General features: G+C 33.3%; 1 protein-coding gene across 1 annotated transcript in view; it reads right to left on the reverse strand.

Annotated features, from left to right (window-relative positions):
* The window catches only part of ATRNL1 (attractin like 1), an 829,354-nt gene that overhangs the window by 470,291 nt on the left and 337,114 nt on the right, over positions 1-21,949 (reverse strand). Inside the window, 2 exon segments of the mRNA XM_017543810.2 lie at positions 2,169-2,247; positions 7,695-7,789. Coding sequence (XP_017399299.1) covers positions 2,169-2,247; positions 7,695-7,789 — 174 coding nt within the window.

Here is a 21,949-nt window from a genome sequence, read left to right on the forward strand (position 1 = left end):
TTGGCTTTTTATAATTGCTCTTATAAAATTATAATTATCAAAATATACTCATGTTTATAATTTTGAATTAAAGAAAATAAGTTTGACATAAATATGATGGAAATAAATTTAGTATAAAAGTTATTTTTAAAAATGCTACCGATTAAGTGCTATGTACTAGGCACTGGTTTAGAGACTTTATAATATTTTTTTAAAACAATAATATCCCAGAGGTATTATTAACTCTATTTTTCAGATTCAAACCTGAGCCTCAGAAAGATTAAAGCACTTGCCCCAAGTTTATAGCTACTAAGAAGTAAACTCCTCTTTGGAACTCAAGTACATATGACTCTAGAAAATGAGCTCATTCTGTTTACAAGTCCACAGAGCATTTCAAAACAAATCAGATCATACTTTTGTGCGTCTCAATCCAATTTAAAAATGTAAAAAAAAATCAATTTATTTGTCTTACCACAAATTGAACAATCACTGCTTTAAATAAATTGGGTGGAGGCCATAAGTTAAAACAGGCACTAAATGCTCAATTAGTTAAACACCTATTGAGTGCTCAATAAGCATTAACCGAAGTTAATGAAATAGAACAAAGCATTTCCAACAATCTTAGCAGTATTTTCACCTTAATCAATAGTAAAAATAAGTAGAATTAGTATACCAGGTAACTGAATTAATTTTTAACTAACCATCTATTCCATAATCACCTTGTGTGCTTTTATAAAATGCAGATTCCATGACTCCATCTCCAAACCCAATAAACAAAAATTTCTGAGGTTTGGTCTGGGACTCTGAAAGAACCTATGATTTCTTGCTTGCTAAAATCATTGTTCTAAAGTGATTAGAAATGTATTACAGACATTTTGTAGATAGATTTTTAAACCCTTACAGTTTTTTACTGGTCAGAAATAACTTTCAAATTAACAGGATAAGTTGTTATAAATTTTTCACTAATAAAACCCACAGTGCCAACATTTTACTATATGTTTGGCACTAATAGCAACAAAATGTCTATTTGCCTGGATTTTAATTTCTTAAGTGTAATATATAAATTCTCAAATTGCAAAAGATCTCTTAATTCTTGAATTTTATATATCCATAATATTCTACCTATGAAAATAGCACAATGACTTAATTTTCAGAAATAAAATATAAACTCCTAAGAATCTATGAATTTTCTATTAAAAAAAGAAACAACTTCCAGCACATTTATGCAATAGTATACCTTTGATATAGAAAATGAGATAGCAATAACATTTTTAAATGAAAGTAAAAATAAAATTAAAATTAAAGTAAGAAGGGCTGGGCACAGTGGCTCATGTCTGTATTCCCAGCACTTTGGGAGGCCGAGGCCTGTGGATCATGAGGTCAAGAGATTGAGACCATCCTGGCCAACATGGTGAAATCCCGTCTCTGCTAAAAATACAAAAATTCGCTGGGCAAGGTGGTGTGCACCTGTAGTCCCAAGCTACTCAGGAGGCTGGGGCAGAAGAATCGCTTGAACCCAGGAAGCAGAGGTTACAGTGAATCCAGATTGCACCACTGTACTCCAGTCTGGCAACAGAGCAGGACTCGGTCTCAAAAAAAAAAGTAAGAATACATTTCATAATTCAACATTAAAATTTGAACAGCTTCTCAGACGTGCTTTTTAAGTCAGTAATTTAAATTTATTAACCTTATTATGAAACACATATTATGTGTTTTTTAACTCCTCTGAGCCCTGAAGCTGACAAGGGGTCATATTTTCTAAGCTTGATAATAATAGATATCACTTTAATCAGCATGCACAGAAGAATTTCATTGTCTTATATAAATATTAAGGTTAATAATTACATTTATATTTTCAGTAGTGAATCAAATAATTGAAATTTCAGTCTCTAGTCATTAAAGAAGCAATTTATCTAATTAAAATCACAGTTTATAACATTGTCATTTAAAAATTTAATTTAGTGTATAATATTTGTTACCTATCTAATTTTAATTGAATAAAGGAGAAAGTTAACAAAATAATGAAGCTCTCTTTTCTCTACTTATTATTTTTATCAGTAACAGCAAAATAATAATGGCATATAACATTTTAAAAATTTCATTTATTTAATTAGCAGTAGAAGATAATGTTAGAACAACTTCCAGATAGGAACACATGTAGAGGAGGTATAACATCAACATTTTTTTACCTGTTGAGCCGACAGACCACGTAATGTTGAGATTAAAGTTGTTTGACGCATTAATTGATATATCCAGATTTTTGTTTGACTATCAGAAAAGAAAATATTAAGGTTAAAAAATAAAAATTACACCAGATATATATGATTTAGTCTACTGATTTAATTACATCTGTTTTATTTCTTAAACTCTATACATTTTGTAAATATTCAGCTGAATATATGTAGATGCCATTTATACATTTTAATGAAGAAATGTGTAATAAATTCAAAAGTAGATTTCAAGTTTCTCATTTATTTTCTTTATCATAATTTGGCCTTTTGTATGTAAGCCAGAGGCTCCTGTAATTTAATATTTTTATTTGAGTCCTCTTCGCTTAGTTGTAAACTAAGCTTAGTTTAAATTGAGTATTTGTATTTTGATTCTTTTTGCTGAGTTTAAATGATATAGGTTTGGATTAGTCCCAAGTAATTTTATAACAATATAAGATTATTTTGTTAAAAGATTTCTTGTTAGGTGTATATTTTTATTATTACATCCATATTTTCTAGTGGGAAAATTACATACATAAACTAAAACTTTCAGATAAAAATGATTAACCTACTCCAAAAAACCAGCAGATCACATTGTTTCCACTGCTATACAGAGGAACACTGAGAATTTAATTTTATGTCAGTCAACCCGCTTCTTGTCATTCATTAGTAGAGTACAGACTCTTTCCATTTAATTTCAGGGAAATATGCCTAAGAGGTTTTTTTAAATGTTATTGTGATGTTCTTACTCTAAGAGGTAAGGAGCAGAAAGTAGGTATGTTTACAACTATTTGTTCCTGTGGAAAGGCAAAGAATGATGGTCATAATGAGTAAGTTTAGCTTCAGATACTGAGTGTATTATGCTTTATTTTAAATATTCTCTACAAAACCTTGTAGAAAAATCTATACTGCTAAGATGTACCTAGTGAAATGGAGTAAAAGATAGGAAATATGTTAATTTATTAGTTTTACTATTTTTCTGAATGATAAGGGAGATAAGCCAATAGGAAAAAAAACTTCCCAATTCTGAGTGGCTCGTAGGAGAAAGTAAACATGGAAGCAACTAAATTCCCCTTTTCTGATATAACAGTCTTAGGGAAAAACTGACAAGCAAATGGCCTTTTCCTCATGAATAGCAGGATAAATAAGGAACATCATAAAAGGTAAAGGCTGCTTGATGATGTGGGATGGCTATCCCATTTGAAAGATGTGTAATCCCCAATCTTACACCTCCAAATAACATCTACTCTTAATGATTTCCCTACATGGAAGTACAGATTAGCCTCTATGAAGAACTAGTAACAGTGTTCCATATCCATCAAATTATATTCTCACAGTTTCCAGGAGGCAAATAAGATTTCAAGAAGAATGATCATCTTGAAAGAGTATGTAAAATAAAATTTGAGTTGAGTGATTGTCATGCATATTTTTCAGGGTAGTGCATAGTAATATTGTCGAGATAGCATTTGAAAATCTGAAGGAGTCAAAGAAAAATAAAACTTTGGATTTAAAATACATAAAGTAATTCAGAAGGATATTGCATTATGCATCATAGTGATATTCATAAATGGCCACAAATGTAAGAAGGAACTTCCTTCTTATTTTCTATTGATTATCAATTGATATTGAATTCTATTGACAAGCTGTTAAGAAGCCTTCTGCAGCACATGCCACAAAACATCAAACATATTGGGATTTTCCTATTTCTTTTAAGATATAAGTGAACACAGAGTTGGCATAAATTCAATGGAAGGCCAGAAAAACAATTGAGTAACTCTGACAGCAGCAATAAATGCAGAATACTTTTATTTCAGTAAGCAGATAGATCTGTTCAATAGATTGTGTTGTTCAGTTGTGGTATACAAAATATACTTCAAAATATACATAATGTAGTCCTAAGGAAAATCCAGAAATTAAAGGGAGATATCTGGTAGCAAATATTGATTTATGTCATCATAATAAACTAACCAGACTTGAATCCAATAACACTTTTATATTCAGTAAATAATTTTCATGAAGCAACGAAAAGAATTAGTGAAGAGTCAGATAACCTTTGAAATCTTAGGTCTTTAATGTACAGTTTGATTGATTAGGGGGAAATCACTTTTCTAATCTCTAAAATGGGGATATAATTACCTCCCTCAAGAAGCTCTTATGAGCATTAAATGAAGTAATTTCTGATAAACTTTGGTTTCAGCCCATAGTGCTTATAATTGTAGTGTTGTTGTTATCAATATTAGGTGTAGTGACATGGTATATTCTTTTTCTCTTCTTTCTTCGTCTTCATCTTCACCCAGAGGACTGGGAACTCAAAAAATGAAACAAAACAAAAGAAAAAAAGAAAAAAACATGCTTTCAGGAGTGGATTTTTTACTATTAATGAAGTGGTTCCAAAATAACTTTTTTATGAAAGTAAAGCATGGTGAAAACATTGTACCCTTAAGGAAGCTTAAATCTTTCTTTTCTCTTGAAATTGCCTCTTCTTAATTATGTGTACCTTATGCTGGATGAGATTAATATTAGCATAACTGTTGTTGCTAAAAGGTCACACAAAATTTCCAATTGATATAAAAAAACCTATAAAACTGTTTTTGAACTTTTAGTTCATTCTCTATCAATTCCAAGTTTAGGCATTGCTGAATTATATGGTACCATAACTAAAGCCATATAAAAAGCTGTACTGAAAAAGTGACCCTGTAGTTATCCCAGTAAATGATAAAATCAGTGATTTAGAACATTTTTGGTTAAATATGGATAAGTTTGACAAAATAATGTTATACAGAAACCTATCCAGAAATTGTTCACATGAAAGCACTAGCTAGAAGTGATGGCTAGTGAGTTAAAATTAAATCAGTCAGAATGTAGGAAACATATACATAATTAAGGTATCTACTTTTTATTATTATTTTCTTATAGAATAAGAAGGGTTGGCCAATAATACATAATAATTTCAGAGATTATTCCCAGGTGAATATATCTTTAATTAAAGGGGGTTGCACAAAATGATAATATAAGCATTCTTAGTTATGCCTCTCATGACAGTTTTGCATCCTTAAGTTTCACAGAACACATGTCTGGTTTCTTGGCTTCAACTGGACAAGATAGTAGAAAGTAAAACAAAGCTAGGACATTGGAAAGCACTTTGAATTGCTGGAAATTAAAGGAGAAAATGGGGAAGGCAGAAGCAAACTAGAATTGTGGTTAATCTGGACATAAGTATATGACACTATGGATAATACTGAGGAGGAATACTATTCATTTTCAAATTTTGAGTCAGACATCCCTCATACATTTAATTTTTTAGATCTTCAAACAACCTCACAGGTTTAGAATTATTACTAACAATCAAGAAACCAAAGGTAAATACTGACTTCTGATACATGCTACAACATGGATAAACCTTGGAAACACACTAAGTGAAATAACCCAGATACAAAAGGACAAATTATTATACTTATATTAGGTACCTAGAGTAAGCCAATTCATAGAGATGGAGAGTGAATAAAGGGGCTGCTGAGAAGTGTGTAATTGAGACATTATTGCTTAATAAATCTAGAGATTCTGTTAGGGATGATGAAAAAGTTTCACATGTGGATGATGGTGATGATTGCACAACACTGTAAATATACTTAATACCATTGAATTATACACCTAAATTGATTCAAATATGTTTTACATTATGTATATTTTACTAATAAAAAAACCAATGGTAATTTTAATTCAAGTATAAAAACTTTATCACATTTATAAATGTAGTTTCTGAGATTATTAATATATCTTTATAGAAACAGATAATCAGGAAAAGAAGGCTTATATTTGAAATAAAATATCTTTGGACTCCTTATTTAAAAGTCAAATTTTAAATGCATTCCCCAAGAATATAGTCTTTCTTAAAGTCTAGGGAATAAAGAGTAACATAAAATGTGAAATGAACTGTTCTTATTTTGGTGAGGGGTGAGGCAGAATGCTATTTTACTGGAAAAGAAAAATTTAAGAAATTATATTATTTGTCAGCAAGTCCAATGAACTATATTAAAAGGAAAGAAGCTGGAAAATGTCAAGATGTTAATATATTTAGAAGTTTCACCTATTTGAAAAACCATTAAATACATGACATGAATTTAACAATATGGATTAATTCATCATAAGAATATTACTTATATTTAACATAACTTCATTTAAAATGTAGGAGTGTTAGTTTTAAAAGAACTAAAATTTAACCCAACTAAACTCTATGGTTGACATTTCCATTCTCAGGATTTTAAACTTAATAAAGTCTCAGATGGATAGCAATATATGTGTGTTATTTCTAGACAACCTAAGAATGTTTTACTGAATCGATGGATTGATATTAAAATTCACAATTAATCTTTTATATTTTAAACTTCAAAAGCTCATACAATTTTATCAATGATGTGATAATTTCATTAAAGAAGCCATCATTCATATAACTCAAAGTATGGACTTAGTAAAAAGACAATAAAAACCTATTACTATGAAATAGTATTAAAAAAAGGAAAATATATTAATATAGTATGCTTTGAATTCATGAGTTTTATTTTTAAAATGAGAACAATCTGGCCGGGCGCGGTGGCTCAAGCCTGTAATCCCAGCACTGTGGGAGGCCGAGGCGGGTGGATCACGAGGTCAAGAGATCGAGACCATCCTGGTCAACATGGTGAAACCCCGTCTCTACTAAAAAATACAAAAAATTAGCTGGGCATGGTGGCGCGTGCCTGTAATCCCAGCGACTCAGGAGGCTGGGGCAGGAGAATTGCCTGAACCCGGGAGGCGGAGGTTGCGGTGAGCCGAGATCGCGCCATTGCACTCCAGCCTGGGTAACAACAGGGAAACTCCGTCTCAAAAAAAAAAAAAAAAAAAAAAAAAAAAAAAAAAAAAAAATGAGAACAATCTGTGTTTGTATAATTATAGGCATAAATTTTGTTTCAAGAATATATAAAGAGAGAAATAATATAAAATTTAAAATATAGGGCTATTGGCTGGGCGCGGTGGCTCATGCCCGTAATCCTAGCACTTTGGGAGGCCAAGGCAGGAAAAGTGAGGAGTTCGAGACCAGCCTGGCCAATATGGTGAAACCCCGTCTTTACTAAAAATACAGAAATTAGCTGGACATGCTAGTGCATGCCTGTAATCTCAGCTACTCGGGAGGTTAAAGCAGAAGAATTGCTTGAACCTCGTAGGCGGAGGTTGCAGTGAGCTGAGATGGAGCTACTGCACTCCAGCCTGGGGGACAAAGTGAGACTCTGTCTTAAAAAAAAAAAAAAAATATATATATATATATATATATATATATATATTTGCAAAATCTGTAATATCAAACTCACAAATTATTGAATCACATAGACAGAAAAAATTATCAGGATTAGTAGTTTCTACAATGGCCCTACAATGTGATAATTCTGACAATGAAAGATGAAAAAAAAAAAACTTGTGTCCATTGACACTAGTATAATTATACTTTAAAAGATAACACACTTTCCTCACCTGTTCTGGGTTTGCTATAAAGTTTATAGCAGTATGGTGGCGATCATCTTCCTGTAATAAGCTGAAGGTAAACTGATAATCAATCAAAAGACTGTCTGTAGGGGGAAGAAAAAGTACAATCCTGAGATGTACTTTAAAAACTGTCTAAAAAGCAAAAGTTAGGTTATAATATATTGTACACTCACATTAAAAATGATTATCATTAAATACTAATGGTCTATTCAAGTCTAACAAAACATAAATTTTTGTCATCAATCAACAGAAAGCAAAACATAGTTATGGAAGAAGTACGAATCCCTTAAAAATTATGTTTATTATTTCTGATTCTATTATAAAACTACAACAAAACATTATAGACATTTTGGAAACTATACAAAATCAAGAGAATAAAATTAAAATTATCTATAATGTTATAAATAGAGGGAAATACAGTTAACATTTTGGTGCATTTTATTCCAATGAGAATTCTGTAGCTATAAAGAGATTTTCACAAAACTATAACTTTCATAAACTCAAAATTCTTTGAAAACATAAACTTTGATGGTTAAGTAATATTTCATCATATACTGTAATGCATTTACTTGATTTTCTATTGTGGTCACTTCTACTTTTAGTAATTTTAAAATTCTATGTTACAGATTCTATGATAAACATCATTTTACAGATATGACCTTTATTCACAATGATTCTAGGAAAAGATATCCTTAATTCTGTCCATACATAATGGTAAAACATTTACATGTTATAGGTCATGGGTGGCTATGCATATTACATGAGGGTGATGTATTGCTCATAACATTATACTGCTACCTTTATAAAAATTATTTCAAACTATTTTAAAGAAATAGAGATTACTTCCATCTTTAGGATACATATCTCTCATGTTATACACTTAACCATTAAAAAGTATTAATATAGAACATACAGATAGAATCACAATAACTGAATTTATTTTTTAAACTATTCAGGCATTATTCCTATGCTTACTTGCATACTTTATAGGATTCACCCCATATATTTCTTGTACAATTTAGTGTAAGGCAACATTTTGTATAAGAATTGATAGGCATCCTTATATCTGATAATGAGAATTATGCTATAGGTCCAATTTTCATCTGACTGCTAAAAAAATGCAGAGGAAATTCAATGTGCCAGTATATTCTAGGCCCTGGAGATACAATAAAAAATAAAAATGTCTGTCCTCTTGAAACTTATAATCTACTGAATAAACATCAGTATTTTGGACAAGAATAAACCAGTGAAGCGGAGAGAAATTACTGTTAGGTAGGACTATGCTTCCAGTTTTGAGAAGAAACATTCAGAGAATTTAGATAGTAAATAAATAAGCCATGGAGTTTACCAGAAAAAAATATATTCCAGGCAGAGAGGACAAGTACAAAATCCTCAAAGCAAGAACAAGCCTTAACTGTGATTCTCTCATAGAGGCTATGGCAGTAATACAAGCAGGAGGTAATGGAAGCCAGGGTAATAGCAGTGAAGGTCACAGGAAGTGGTCAAATACAGGGAATGTGTTTTGAAGGTACAGCAAACAGGATTAGCTAAATAAAAAAAATGTAGCCTTTGTAAGAAAGAAAAGCAAAGTTTTATTTGTTTTTTGTTTTTTCCTAAGACCAAGCAAAAATCACCATTAACTTAAATGGAGAATAGGTTTGACTGCAATGGAACTTGGGAGAATAATTAGGAATTTAATTTTAAATATGTTAAGTTTGAGAAACTTATTGAATGGCCAGATGTTAAGTCAAGCTCAGGAGCATGTGTAGTAGATTACAATTTCTAAGTCATCAGCAATTACATGGGATTGAAAGCCATAAGGCAGGAAATCGTCTTTGTAGATAGATAAGCTGTCCAACACATTAGCCCTGAAGCCGAACAATGTTAAACAATTAGATCCTGAAGAGAAACTGCCAAGGAGATGGAGAAATGGGTACCCAGGAGAGAAAAAGAAACCCAGAATTTAGTGCTATGGACATCAAGTAAGTACAATGTTTAAACAACCAAGTAGTGATCACCTTGGGCAAATGCAGCTGAGTGAGACTCAAAAGTAGGGCTGCAGTCTTGAGAAAGAGAATGTCTATTTGGAATTAAAAAAAAAAAATCACTAAGGAAAAGCAAGCACTTCAAAACTATTTCCACAAATTTGCACAAGTATCTTTTTTCAAGACTGAAACTGAGCATTAAGAAGTCAGGAAATAAATGCCCTTTAGGAGATAGGAATTGGGTGACTTCAGATCCTTGAGCAGTCCTGAGTAAAGGCTGCAATGCCCCAGACCTACAGACATTTTTCTGCCTATATAGACTCCAGCATCTGCCACAAATATGTCCAACCAAATTCTTGGCCAGGAATTCAAGTATGATTTTCTCTCTTCTCATTTTCTTCTTATTTATTAGAGTTGGAAATACTAGATCAGTACTATGTATCTTGTATATGGTAATAATCAATCCTAATGTCAATTGGACTAAAAATATAAAGTTGAAATCTATAACAAAATTAGGAGTATTAATCAATTCAAGTGACTAATAAGAATACCAATCAATGAATGTGAATTACTATAAAGAAAGAAAATTTAGACTTCTACACAAAATGTTCCCGTTTAAAGCTGCTTAGAATGAAAGCCTTACAGAAGCCAACTATGGAATTTTCCACTTAACTAGGAGATTATATTTTTCTCCTCAGAATTTCAAAAATCATGATGATATATTTTTGGGAGGTTATGAATGAATAATTTACCTGGAACTTAAACACATAACTTAATGGTGAAATATGCTCTGAACTTCTTAGCTAAGTAGGGAAAAGGACATAAAACATTAAAATTTAAAATATGTCTCAAGTTTATGCATAAATGTATGTAACTTGAAAATAAGTTTTTATGCTGAATTAATTAACTACTCTATTATGGTATAAAGAAATGACAACATGATTGACTATAAATCAATTTGAATAATTTATCACTTTATTAATAAATACAGATAAATGACAAATTAGCATGAAGAATAAGTATGACAAAGACATGTAAGAAAACTTCATTTTTGGATTGGGAAAATAGCACATTTTATGCCAATTGATAAAACCATTAGTAGAAAAGAAAAAATTGATAAGAGAGAAGAGGAAGGAGGAATTTTAGAACTATCTCCTGAGGTAGGTGAAAGGTGATGAGATCTTGTGGAAAAAACACAAAGATTGAGTATACACAACATGCAGAGAGGAGACCATATTGAATAGAGAGCAGTAAGGGAAATGTGGTGGTGGGATCATATAGGAGCTCCCTTTTGATTTTTTCTGTTTTCTCAATAAAATTAGAAAGACCATCAGCTGAGAAAGAGAATGGAGGATGAGGGATTGGGAAATGTAAGGTCAGAGGAAAGACCTACAATAGTCATCAAAAAGAGGGAAAGTAAATGAAACGAGGAAATATAGTATTGATAGCAATATTTCTATGAGCAATGGTTTTTAGTTCTCATTGAAGAGGCCCTTCACATCCCTTGTAAGTTGTATTTCCTGGGTATTTTATTCTCTTTGTAGCAACTGTGAATGGCAGTTTTCTCATGATTTGGCTCTGTTTGTCTATTATTGTTGTATAAGAATGCTTGTGATTTTTGCACATTGATTTTGTATCCTGAGACTAAGGTGAAGTTGTTTATCAGCTTAAGGAGTTTTTGGGCTGAGTCTATACAGTTTTTAAAAAATATACAATCATGTCATCTGCAAATAGATCATTTTTCTTCTTCTCTTCCTATCTGAATACACTTTATTTCTTCCTCTTGCCTGATTGCCCTGGCCAGAACTTCCAATACTATGCTTACTAGGAGTGTGAGAGAGGACATCCCTGTCTGTGCAGGTTTTCAAAGGAAATGCTTTCAGCTTTTGCCAGTTCAGTATGATATTGGATGTGAGTTTGTCATAAATAGCTCTTAATATATTGAGATACATTCCATCAGTACCTAGTTTACTGAGAGTTTTTAACATGAAGCAGTGCTGAATTTTATCAAAGGCCTTTTCTGCATCAATTGAGATAATCGTGTGGTTTTTACCACTGGTTCTCTTTTTGTGATGGATTACATTTATTGATTTACATATGTTGAACCAGCCTTGCATCACAGGGATGAAGCTGTCTTGATCGTAGTGGATAAGGTTTTTAATGTGCTGCTGGATTTGGTTTGCCAGAATTTTCTTGAGGATTTTCGCATCAATGTTCATCAGGAATATTGGTCTGAAATTTTCTTTTTTTCTTGTGTCTCTGCCAGGTTTTGGTATCAAAATGATGCTGGCCTTATAAAATGAATTAGGGAGGACTCCTTCTTTTTCTGTTTATGGAATTGTTTGAGAAGGAGCAGAACCAGCTCCTGTTTGTACCTCTGGTAAGGCTGTGAACCTATCTGGTCTTGGGCATTTTTTAGGTGGTAGACTATTAATTACTGCCTAAATTTCAGAACTATTCAGGGATTCAACTTCTTCCTGGTTCACTCTTGGGAGGGTGTAAGTGTCCAGGAGTTTATACATTTCTTCTAGATTTTTATCCATTTCTTCTAGATTTTCTAGTTTATTTATGTAGAGGTGTTTATAGTATTCTTTGACGGTAGTTTGTATTTCTGTGGAATGAGTAATGATCTCCCCTTTATCATTTTTTATTGTGTCTCCTTGATTCTTATCTCTTTTCTTCTCTATTAGTCTGGCTAGCAATTTTGTGGATCTTCTCAAAAAATCAGCTCCTGGATTCATTGATTTTTTTTTTTGAGGGTTTTTCATATCTCTATCTCCTTCAGTTCTGCTCTGATCTTAGTTATTTCTTGTATTTTGAATTTGCTTGCTCTTGCTTCTCTAGCTCTTTTAATTGTGATGTTAGGGAGATGATTTTAGATATTTCCTGCTTTCTCCTGTGGGTATTTAGTGCCATGAATTTCCATTTAAACATTGCTTTAGCTGTTTCCCAGAGATTCTGGTACGTTGTGTCTTTGTTCTCATTGATTTCAAAGAACTTATTTATTTCTACCTTAACTTCGTTATTTACCCACTATTCATTCAGGAGCAGGTTGTTCATTTTCCATGTAGTTATGCAGTTTTGAGTGAGATTCTTAATTTTGAGTTCTAATTTGACTGCACTGTGGTCGGAGAAAGTGTTTGCTATGATTTCCGTTCTTTTGCATTTGCTGAGGAGTGTTTTGCTACATATTTCGTGGTCAATTTTAGAATAAGTGTAATGTCGTGCTGAGAAGAATGTATATTCTACTGATTTGGGGTGGAGAGTTATGTAGATGTCTATTAGGTCTGCTGGGTCCAGAGCTGAGTTCAAGTCCTGAATATCCTTGTTAATTTTCTGTCTTGTTGATCTGTCTAATATTGACAGTGGGGTGTTAAAGTCTCCCATTATTATTGTGTGGGAGTCTAAGTCTCTTTGTAGGTCTCTAAGAACTTGTTTTATGAATCTGGGTGCTCCTGCATTCGGTGCATATATATTTAGAATAGTTAACTCTTCTTGTTGTATTGAACTGTTTACCATTATGTAATGCCTTTTTCTGTCTCTTTTGATCTTTCTTGGTTTTATCAGAAACTAGGATTGCAACCCCTACTGTTTTTGCTTTCCATTTGCTAGGTAACTTTTCTCCATTCCTTTATTTTGAGCCTATGTGTGCCTTTGCACGTGAGATTGTTCTCCTGAATACAGCACACCGATGGGTCTTGACTCTATACAATTAGCCTCTCTGTGCCTTTTAATTGGGGCATTTATCCCATTTACATTTAGGGTTAATACTGTCATATGTGAACTTGATCCTGTCATTATAATGCTAGCTGATTATTTTGCCCCTTAGTTGATGCAGTGTCTTCACAGTGTCAATGGTCTTTACATTTTGGGGTTTTTTTGCAGTGGCTGGTGCCAGTTTTTCCTTTCCATATTTAGTGCTTCCTTCAAGAGCTCTTGTAAGGCAGGCCTGGTGGTGACAAAATCCCTCAGCATTTGCTTGTCTCTAAAGGATTTTATTTCTCCTTCACTTATGAAGCTTAGTTTGGCTAGATATGCAATGATGTGTTGAAAATTCTTTTCTTTAAGAATGTTGAAAATGGGCCCCCACTCTCATCTGGCTTGTAGGGTTACTGTAGAGAGATCCACTGTTAGTCTAATGGGCTTCCCTTTGTGGGTAATCCAACCTTTCTCTTTGGCTGCCCTTAATATTTTTTCCTTCATTTCAACCTTGGTGAATATGATGATTATGTGTCTTGGGGTTGCTCTTCTCAAGGAGTATCTTTGTGGTGTTCTCTGTATTTCCTGAAATTGAATGTTGGCCTGTCTTGCTAGGTTGGGGATGTTCTCCTAGATAATATTCTGAAGTGTGTTTTTCAACTTGTTTCCATTCTTCTAGTCACTTTCAGGGACACGAAACAAATGTAGGTTTGGTCTTTTCACATAGTCCCATGTTTTCTGGAGGCTTTGTTCATTCCTTTTAATTCTTTTTTCTCTAATCTTCTCTTCAAGCTTTATTTCATTAAGTTGATCCAATCTCTGATATCCTTTCTTCTGCTTGATTGATTCAGCAACTGATACTTGTGGATGCTTCACAAAGTTTTTGTGCTGTGTTCCTCAGCTTCATCAGGTTATTTATGTTCTTCTCCAAACCAGTTATTCTAGTTGGCAATTCCTCTAACCTTTTATCAAGGTTCTTAGCTTCTTTGCATTAGGTTAGAAACATGCTCCTTTAGCTAGGAGGAGTTTGTTATTACTCACCTTCTGAAGCCTACTTCAGTTAATTTGTGAAACTCATTCTTTGTCCAGTTTGGTTCCCTTGCTGGCAAGGAGTTGTGATACTTTGGAAGAGAAGAGGCATGCTGGTTTTTGGAATTTTCAGCCTTCTTGCACTGGTTTGTCCTCATCTTTGTGGATTTATCTACCTTTAATCTTTGCTGTTGGTCAACTTCAGATGGGGTTTTTGTGTAGTTGTCCTTTTTGCTGATGTTGATCCCATTGCTTTCTGTTTGTTAGTTTTCCTTCTAACAGTCAGACCCTCTTCTGCAGGTTTGCTGGAGTTTGCTGGGGCTCCACTACAGACCCTGTTTGCCTGGGTATCACCAGCATAGGCTGCAGAACAACACAGATTGCTGCCTGCTCCTTCCTCTAGAATCATCTTCCCAGAGGGACACCCACCAGATGCCAGCCAGTGCTCTCTAATATGAGGTGTCTGTGAATCCCTGCTGGGAGGTATCACCCTGTCAGGAGGCAAGGGGGTCAGGGACCCACTTGAAGAGGCAATCTGTCTCTTAGCAGAGCTCAATCGCTGTGCTAGGAAATGCACTGCTCTCTTCAGAGCTGGCAGGCAGGAACGTTTAAGTCTGCTGAAGCTGCACACACAGCCACCCCTTCACCCAGGTGCTCTGTCCCAGAGAGACAGGAGTTTTATCTATGAGCCCCTGATTGGGGCTGCTGCCTTTCTTTTAGAGATACCCTGTCCAGAGAAGAGGACTCTAGAGAGGCAGTCTGGCTACCTCAAAAATTTATTCTTAGGAGATCATAAACACCTCCAGATTAAGACTTCTACATTTTACTTTCACATTCACATATATTTCAAAGCTACTGTCACATATGTTTAAATAATGGCACGTTCCATTTGTTTATTCAATAAATGACAATTCCAACCACATACTGAAAAGTAAGTACCAGTAAAACAACGATAAAATACACATTTGTCACCCTCAAAGAACAAGTGGCTTAATAAGAATGATAATTAAAGCAAATAATTTTAAAAATCAACATTAAAACATATAATATGAATTATGACAATAACAAGTACAAAAACATGAAGGAAATGAGAGATAGCACAAGCTAGCATAGATGGACATGGAAGGCCGACCAGAGGAAGAGACACAAGGTGAGCTTTGAGAATTTAGTTGGAGTTAGACAAGATGTGGAGACAGTCAAGGCAGAAGGTAAAACACACCCAAAGGAACAAAGGAAATTAAGAACTTGGTATCGGCCAGACGTGGTGGCTCACGCCTGTGGTCCCAGCACTTTGGGAGGCCGAGGCTGGTGGATCACGAGATCAAGAGATCGAGATCATCCTGGTCAACATGGTGAAACCCCGTCTCTACTAAAACTACAAAAAATCAGCTGGACGTGGTGGCGCGTGCCTGTAATCCCAGCTACTTGGGAGGCTGAGGCAGGAGAATTGCCTGAACCCAGGAGGCGGAGGTTGCGGTGAGCCGAGATCACACCATTGCACTCCAGCCTGGGTAACAAGAGTGAAACTCTGTCTCAAAAAAAAAAAAAAAAAAAAAAAAAAAAAATTAATAAAAAAAAAAAAAAAAAAAAAAAAAAAAAAAGAACTTGGTATCTTTAAGGGTACTTCACTTGGCTCCACTATTGTTCCACAGGATATACCAAAAAGTCAGAAGATGTCAGGGCAAGTCAGGAGATGAAGATTATGAGAGACTTTTACAATTTGACATAAGATGGAATAAGTGCATTCCACTGTATTGTTCCTGCTAATTGCAATGAAAACTCCGGAATAAATATACAAAATTATCAAAAGGCTCTCTGTAGTGGAGAAAAGCAGGTTACCTTGGAAGGCTAGTTACCTTGGTACTTAAGAGGGTAACCCAGTGGTGAGTCCTCTGGTTTGGGTGGGGGGTGACGAGTTAATTAGTTTTTGTCTCCTGTATATCCCCACCTGAGTGCTACAGCACCTGCAACCTAGTAACTCCAGCAAACTCGGGCCAAAATAAAGCCCTTAGAAAATCCTCCTGCTGACATAATGAGGTGGAGTGCTGCAGGTCATACCCATCATACACTAAAATAAACAGAAACAGAGCCTCTGTTGCATCAGGAAACAATAGGTAAAGCTGTGTTGATTATTACAACCTTGCTCTAATGCCACAAGAAGTGATGGACCATGCCCTCACTCCAGCTACAGAGATTGTGAGGTGAAGCATGGTCATTCTTCTGGCCCAGCAGCAAGTGAACTTCAGAAAAATAGCAGGACCCCTGCCATTTCCAACTAGACAGTTGAAAATAAAAATACCAGAGACATTGCCAGGGACAAAGAGGGACCATACATGATGATAAAAAGCCCAGTTCACCAACAAACATAACAATCCTAAATGTATATGCACTGAAAAAAATGATTTAAAATACATGAAACAAAAACCAACAGAAAAAAAGAAAGACAAAACTACAATTGTAATTAGATACTGTGACATCCTTTCTTTAAACTATTTGAAAATATTAGACAGAAAATTTGCAAGGATAATAGAAGAGATGGAAAACACTATGAATCAGTAACAGCAGAATACCCATATAGTGGTATGTTCCAAATGCACTTACTAAATATGCATTGTCTGATGATGCTGGAAAGCATATTGCGTAAGTATCAATTACATCCAACTAACATTTCATATCTATTTATTTCACGTTTTTGTATCATGAAATTTACAAACATGGGTGCAAGAATTGTAAAATTATATTCTAGAAAACTGACTTTAGCAATTAAAAAAAAGCAATAACAACTCATCTTCAGCAAATAGTGCTTATGTAGGAAAAAATATGATATTAGGAAATTCACATACTATATAAACACATTAAATTAAGAAAGAAAAATAATCTTAATAGTTGCAAAGAAAGTATTAAATAAAATACAAAAATAAAATGAGAAATGTTTAGCAAATTCAATAAAAGGGAATTCCTTTAATCTGATACAGACATTTGGCAAATGCCTATGTCCAATATCATACCTTGGGCTGAAACTTCTAAAATACTCCTGCTAAAATTAGGAACAAGACTTGGATGTCCCTATCATCCCTGTTTTGTCAAAAATCTACTAGCAATTTTTAGTTAGTACAAAAAGATAAAGAAAAACAACCATATATTTGAGAAGAAAACAACTGTCATAATTAGACATAATTTAATTGTTTAAAAGGAAAATCAAAGAAAATCTGTGGTAAACTTTTATAACTAAGATAATTCAGTAAAATTCAGGACATGGAATAAACATGAAAACAATCATTTTTAAAGGAATATTATTGTATTAGTCCATTTCATATTGGTATAAAAAACTGCCTGAGACTGAATAATTTATGAAGGAAAGAGATTTAACTAATTCACAATTTTGCATGGCTGGGGAAGGCTCAGGAAACTTGCAATCATGGCAGAAGTTGAAGGGGAAGCAAGGCACCTTCTTCACAAGACAGCAGGGAGGAAAAGTGCTGAGCAAAGGGGGAAGAACTACTTATAAAACAATCAGATTTCATGAGGACTCACTCACTATCATAAGAATAGCATTAAGGAAACTGCCCCCATAATTCAATAACCTCCACCTGGTCTCTCTCTTGATACATGGAGATTATGCGGATTGCAATTCAAGATGAGATTTGTATGGGGACACAAAGCCTAACCATATTAATTATTAAATGATATTATTATTGACAAACAAAACATCTTTAAAAAGACATATCACCATGTTCAAGGCTTGATTCAATACTGTGAAGATAATTCTCCTCACATATATCTATAAATTCTAATCAATAACCCAATAAGGATTTTTATGAACTTGAAAAGTGATCCTAAAATTCACATAAGAGAAAAAATCAAAGGTCAGACAAAAATTTAAAGAAAAGATGGTGATGAATAGTGTTTATACTATTAGATAAAAATATTTATTATAAAGCTATGGCAGTTAAGACAGCATATTATTAGGGATGATATATGAATAACCAAATATGCACATGGAACAGGACAGTGAGGCATGGCATAGGACCCTGAATATGTATAAATTTAATTATAAAATGGAGACATAACAAATCAGTGATGAAAGATACCTGAAAAGAAATTGAATCAAATAAGAAATTTGAAAGATCTCAAGAAAAACAAAAATGAAAACACAAAATATCAACACATAGGATGAAGCAAAAGCAATGCTAAGGAAAGTTTACAGCAATAAATATGTACATTTAGAAAAAAGAAAGATTTCAAATAATCTCACTTTACACCTCAAGAATCTGGAAAAACAAAAAACTATGCCCAATATTAGCAGAAAGAAGGAAATAATAAACAATAGGGCAGAAATAAATGAGATGGAAAATAGAAAAAAAAGGTGAAGCTTAGGGGTTTTCCTTTGAAAACATAAAAAAATTAACAAATTTAAATTAAAATTAAAAAGAGAAGACTAAAAATAAAACAAGAAACGAATACACACACATTACAACTGATACCACAAAAATGTAGAGGACATAAGGGATTATTAGGGACAATTACACATCAACAACATGGACAAACTAAAATAAATGGATAAATCTCTACATACATTAACTCAACCAAGACTTAATCAAGAAATAGAGAGCCTAAACGGACCAATAGAAAATGAGGAGAATAAGTGATCAACATATTCCCAAAAAAGAAAAGAAAAAGACTAGATACATTCACAGGTGAATTCTACCAAACATTTAAAGAAGTATTAATACTATTCCTTCTCAATCTCTTTAAAAAATAAGAGGGTATATTTCCAATCCATTCTATGAAGCCAGCACCATCCTGATACATAAGTTAGACAAAAACATTACCCAAAAACAGAATTTTAGGCTAATACCCCTAATGAACAGTGATCAAAAATCCTCAACCAAATGCTAACAAGCCAAGTTCAACAACACATTAAAAAGGCTACACCCCATGACCAAGTAGGCTGTATCTCTGACATACAAGAATGGTTCAACATACAAAAATCAATAAATGTGAGAAACTACATTAACAGAATAAAGGATAAAAATAATGTTATCATCAACAGGTGGAGAAAAACATTTGACAAAGTTCAACACCCTTTCATGATAAAAATACTGAACAGTTAGGTATGGGGAGAACTTAACATAATATAGGCCATATGTGAATAGCCCACAGCTAATCCCATATGCAATGATAAAAAGCTGTAAGTTTTCCTTCTAAGTTCCAGAACAAGAAAGAGATGCCCACTCTCACTATGTCTATTCAAGACAGTATTAGAAGTAAGGGCCAGAGCAATTAGGCAAGAAAAAGAAAAAGTATCTAAATCAGAAAGAAAAAGTAATCTCTGGTGAGATATTATATATAGAAAGCCTAAAGACTCCACACATACACACACACAAACACACAAATCTGTTAGAAAATATAAACAGTGTTACAGGAAACAAAATCAACATACAAAAACAAGTTGCATTTATATACACTAGCAAGGAACTATCTAAAAAAAAGAAATTAAAGTAAACATTCTTACAATGGCAACAAAAGGAATAAAATCCTTAGAAATAAATTTAACCAAAGAGAATAAAAACTTGAACATTAAAAACTAGAAAACTGACAAGAAATTAAACACGAATAAATAAGAAGACATTCCATGTTCATGGATTGGAAAAATTAATGCTGTTAAAATGCCCATGCTACCCAAAGTGATCTACAGATTGTATTCAAATCCTATCAAAATCCCAGTGATATTTTTTTACAGAAATAAAAAGAAGAAACTGCTAAAATTCATATGAAACCACCAAATAACCCAAATAGTCAAAACGATTCTAAGCAAGAAGAAAAAAGGCTGAAGGTATTATACTCCTGATTTTAAAATACATTACAAGGCTATAATAATCAAAAGAGTTTGGTACTGGCATGAAAAAAGATATATAGATAAATGTAACAGGGTGAAGAACCCAGAAATAAACCCATGCACATAGAGTTAACTGATCTTCAAAAAGGGTGCCAAGAACACAATGAGGAAAGGATAGTCTCTTCATTAAATGGTGCTGGGAAAACTGCATATATCCACATGCAGAAGAATGAAATTCAGCCCTTACGCCATACACAAAAATCAATTCAAAGTGGATTAAAAACTTAAATGTTAAGCCTGAAACCGTAAAACTCATAAGAGAACAAAAAATCCTATTAACAGAGAACTTCACAATGATTCAGCTTTTCAGAAAAAGCATCAAGAGCACAGGTAACAAAAGCAAAAATTGACAAGTGAAATTACATCAAACTAAAAAGTTTCTGCAAAGCAAAGGCAAAAATCAACAAAATAAAAATGGTATGAAATGAGAGAAAATATTTACGAATCATTGGACAAGAGGCAAATATCTAAAACATAAAAGTAAATCAAACAACTAATAGCAAGTATCAAACAAATAACAAAAACAAAATCAAACAAATAACACAATTAAAAATGGGCAAAGAGACGAATAGACATTTCTCTAAATACCTCTTGTACACTGTTGATAGGAATGCAAATTGGTGCTTCCATTATGAAAAAACACTATGGCATCTTCTCAAAAAATTAAAAAAAGAACTACCATATGTTCCAACAATCCCACTTCTAGGTATATATAGATCAAAAGAAACTTAATTCAGGATCCCAAAGTGATATATATACTTATATGTTCCTTATATCATTATTCTCAATAGTCAAGACATGGAAACAACCTTAGGGTTTGTTGATAGATGACAGATAAAGAAAATGTAGTATACACATACAATGAAATATTATTCAGCATTAAAAAGGATGGAAATTCTGCCATTTGCAACAATATGGATAGACTGGAGAAGATGATGCTAAGTGAAATAAGCCTGGCCAGAAGAACAAATACTGTATTATCACACATTTATAAGAAATCTAAAATAATCAAATTCTTAGATTCAGAGAGTAGAATGGTGGTTACCAGGTGCTGGGGTGGGGAGAAAGAAAAGGGGAAGTGTTACTCAAAGGGTGCAAAGCTTCAGTTATGCAAAATGATTAAGTTCTGGTGATCTACTATACAGGATAGTAGTTAACAATACTGTATTGTATATTTTAAAATTTGTTAACAAGGTAGTTCTTATATTAAGAAAATAAATTAAATAAATAAATAGGGTGTTGAATGGATATATTTATAGTCTTCATTATGATGATGGCTTCATGGATATATACTTCTTTCCTAATTCATCAAATTGGGCATAATTATTATGTATACTTTTTCTATGCCAAGTATACCTCAATAAAGTACTTTAGAAAATCTGTGGTGAAAGGAGACACTGCAATAAATGGCACAGGAACAAACAATGAAAATGAAAACTAAAGTACAGATTAATACCCTATATCAAACACAAAAATCAATTTCAGCTGATTAAAGACATAAACATTAAAAGCAAATCTTTAGGAGGCTGGGGCAGGAGAATTGCCTGAACCCGGGAGGCGGAGGTTGCGGTGAGCCGAGATCCCGCCATTGCACTCCAGCCTGGGTAACAAGAGTGAAACTCCGTCTCAAA

This window comes from Cebus imitator, unplaced genomic scaffold (genome assembly GCF_001604975.1).
Source record: "Cebus imitator isolate Cc_AM_T3 unplaced genomic scaffold, Cebus_imitator-1.0 Scaffold161, whole genome shotgun sequence".
Lineage (NCBI taxonomy): Eukaryota > Metazoa > Chordata > Mammalia > Primates > Cebidae > Cebus > Cebus imitator.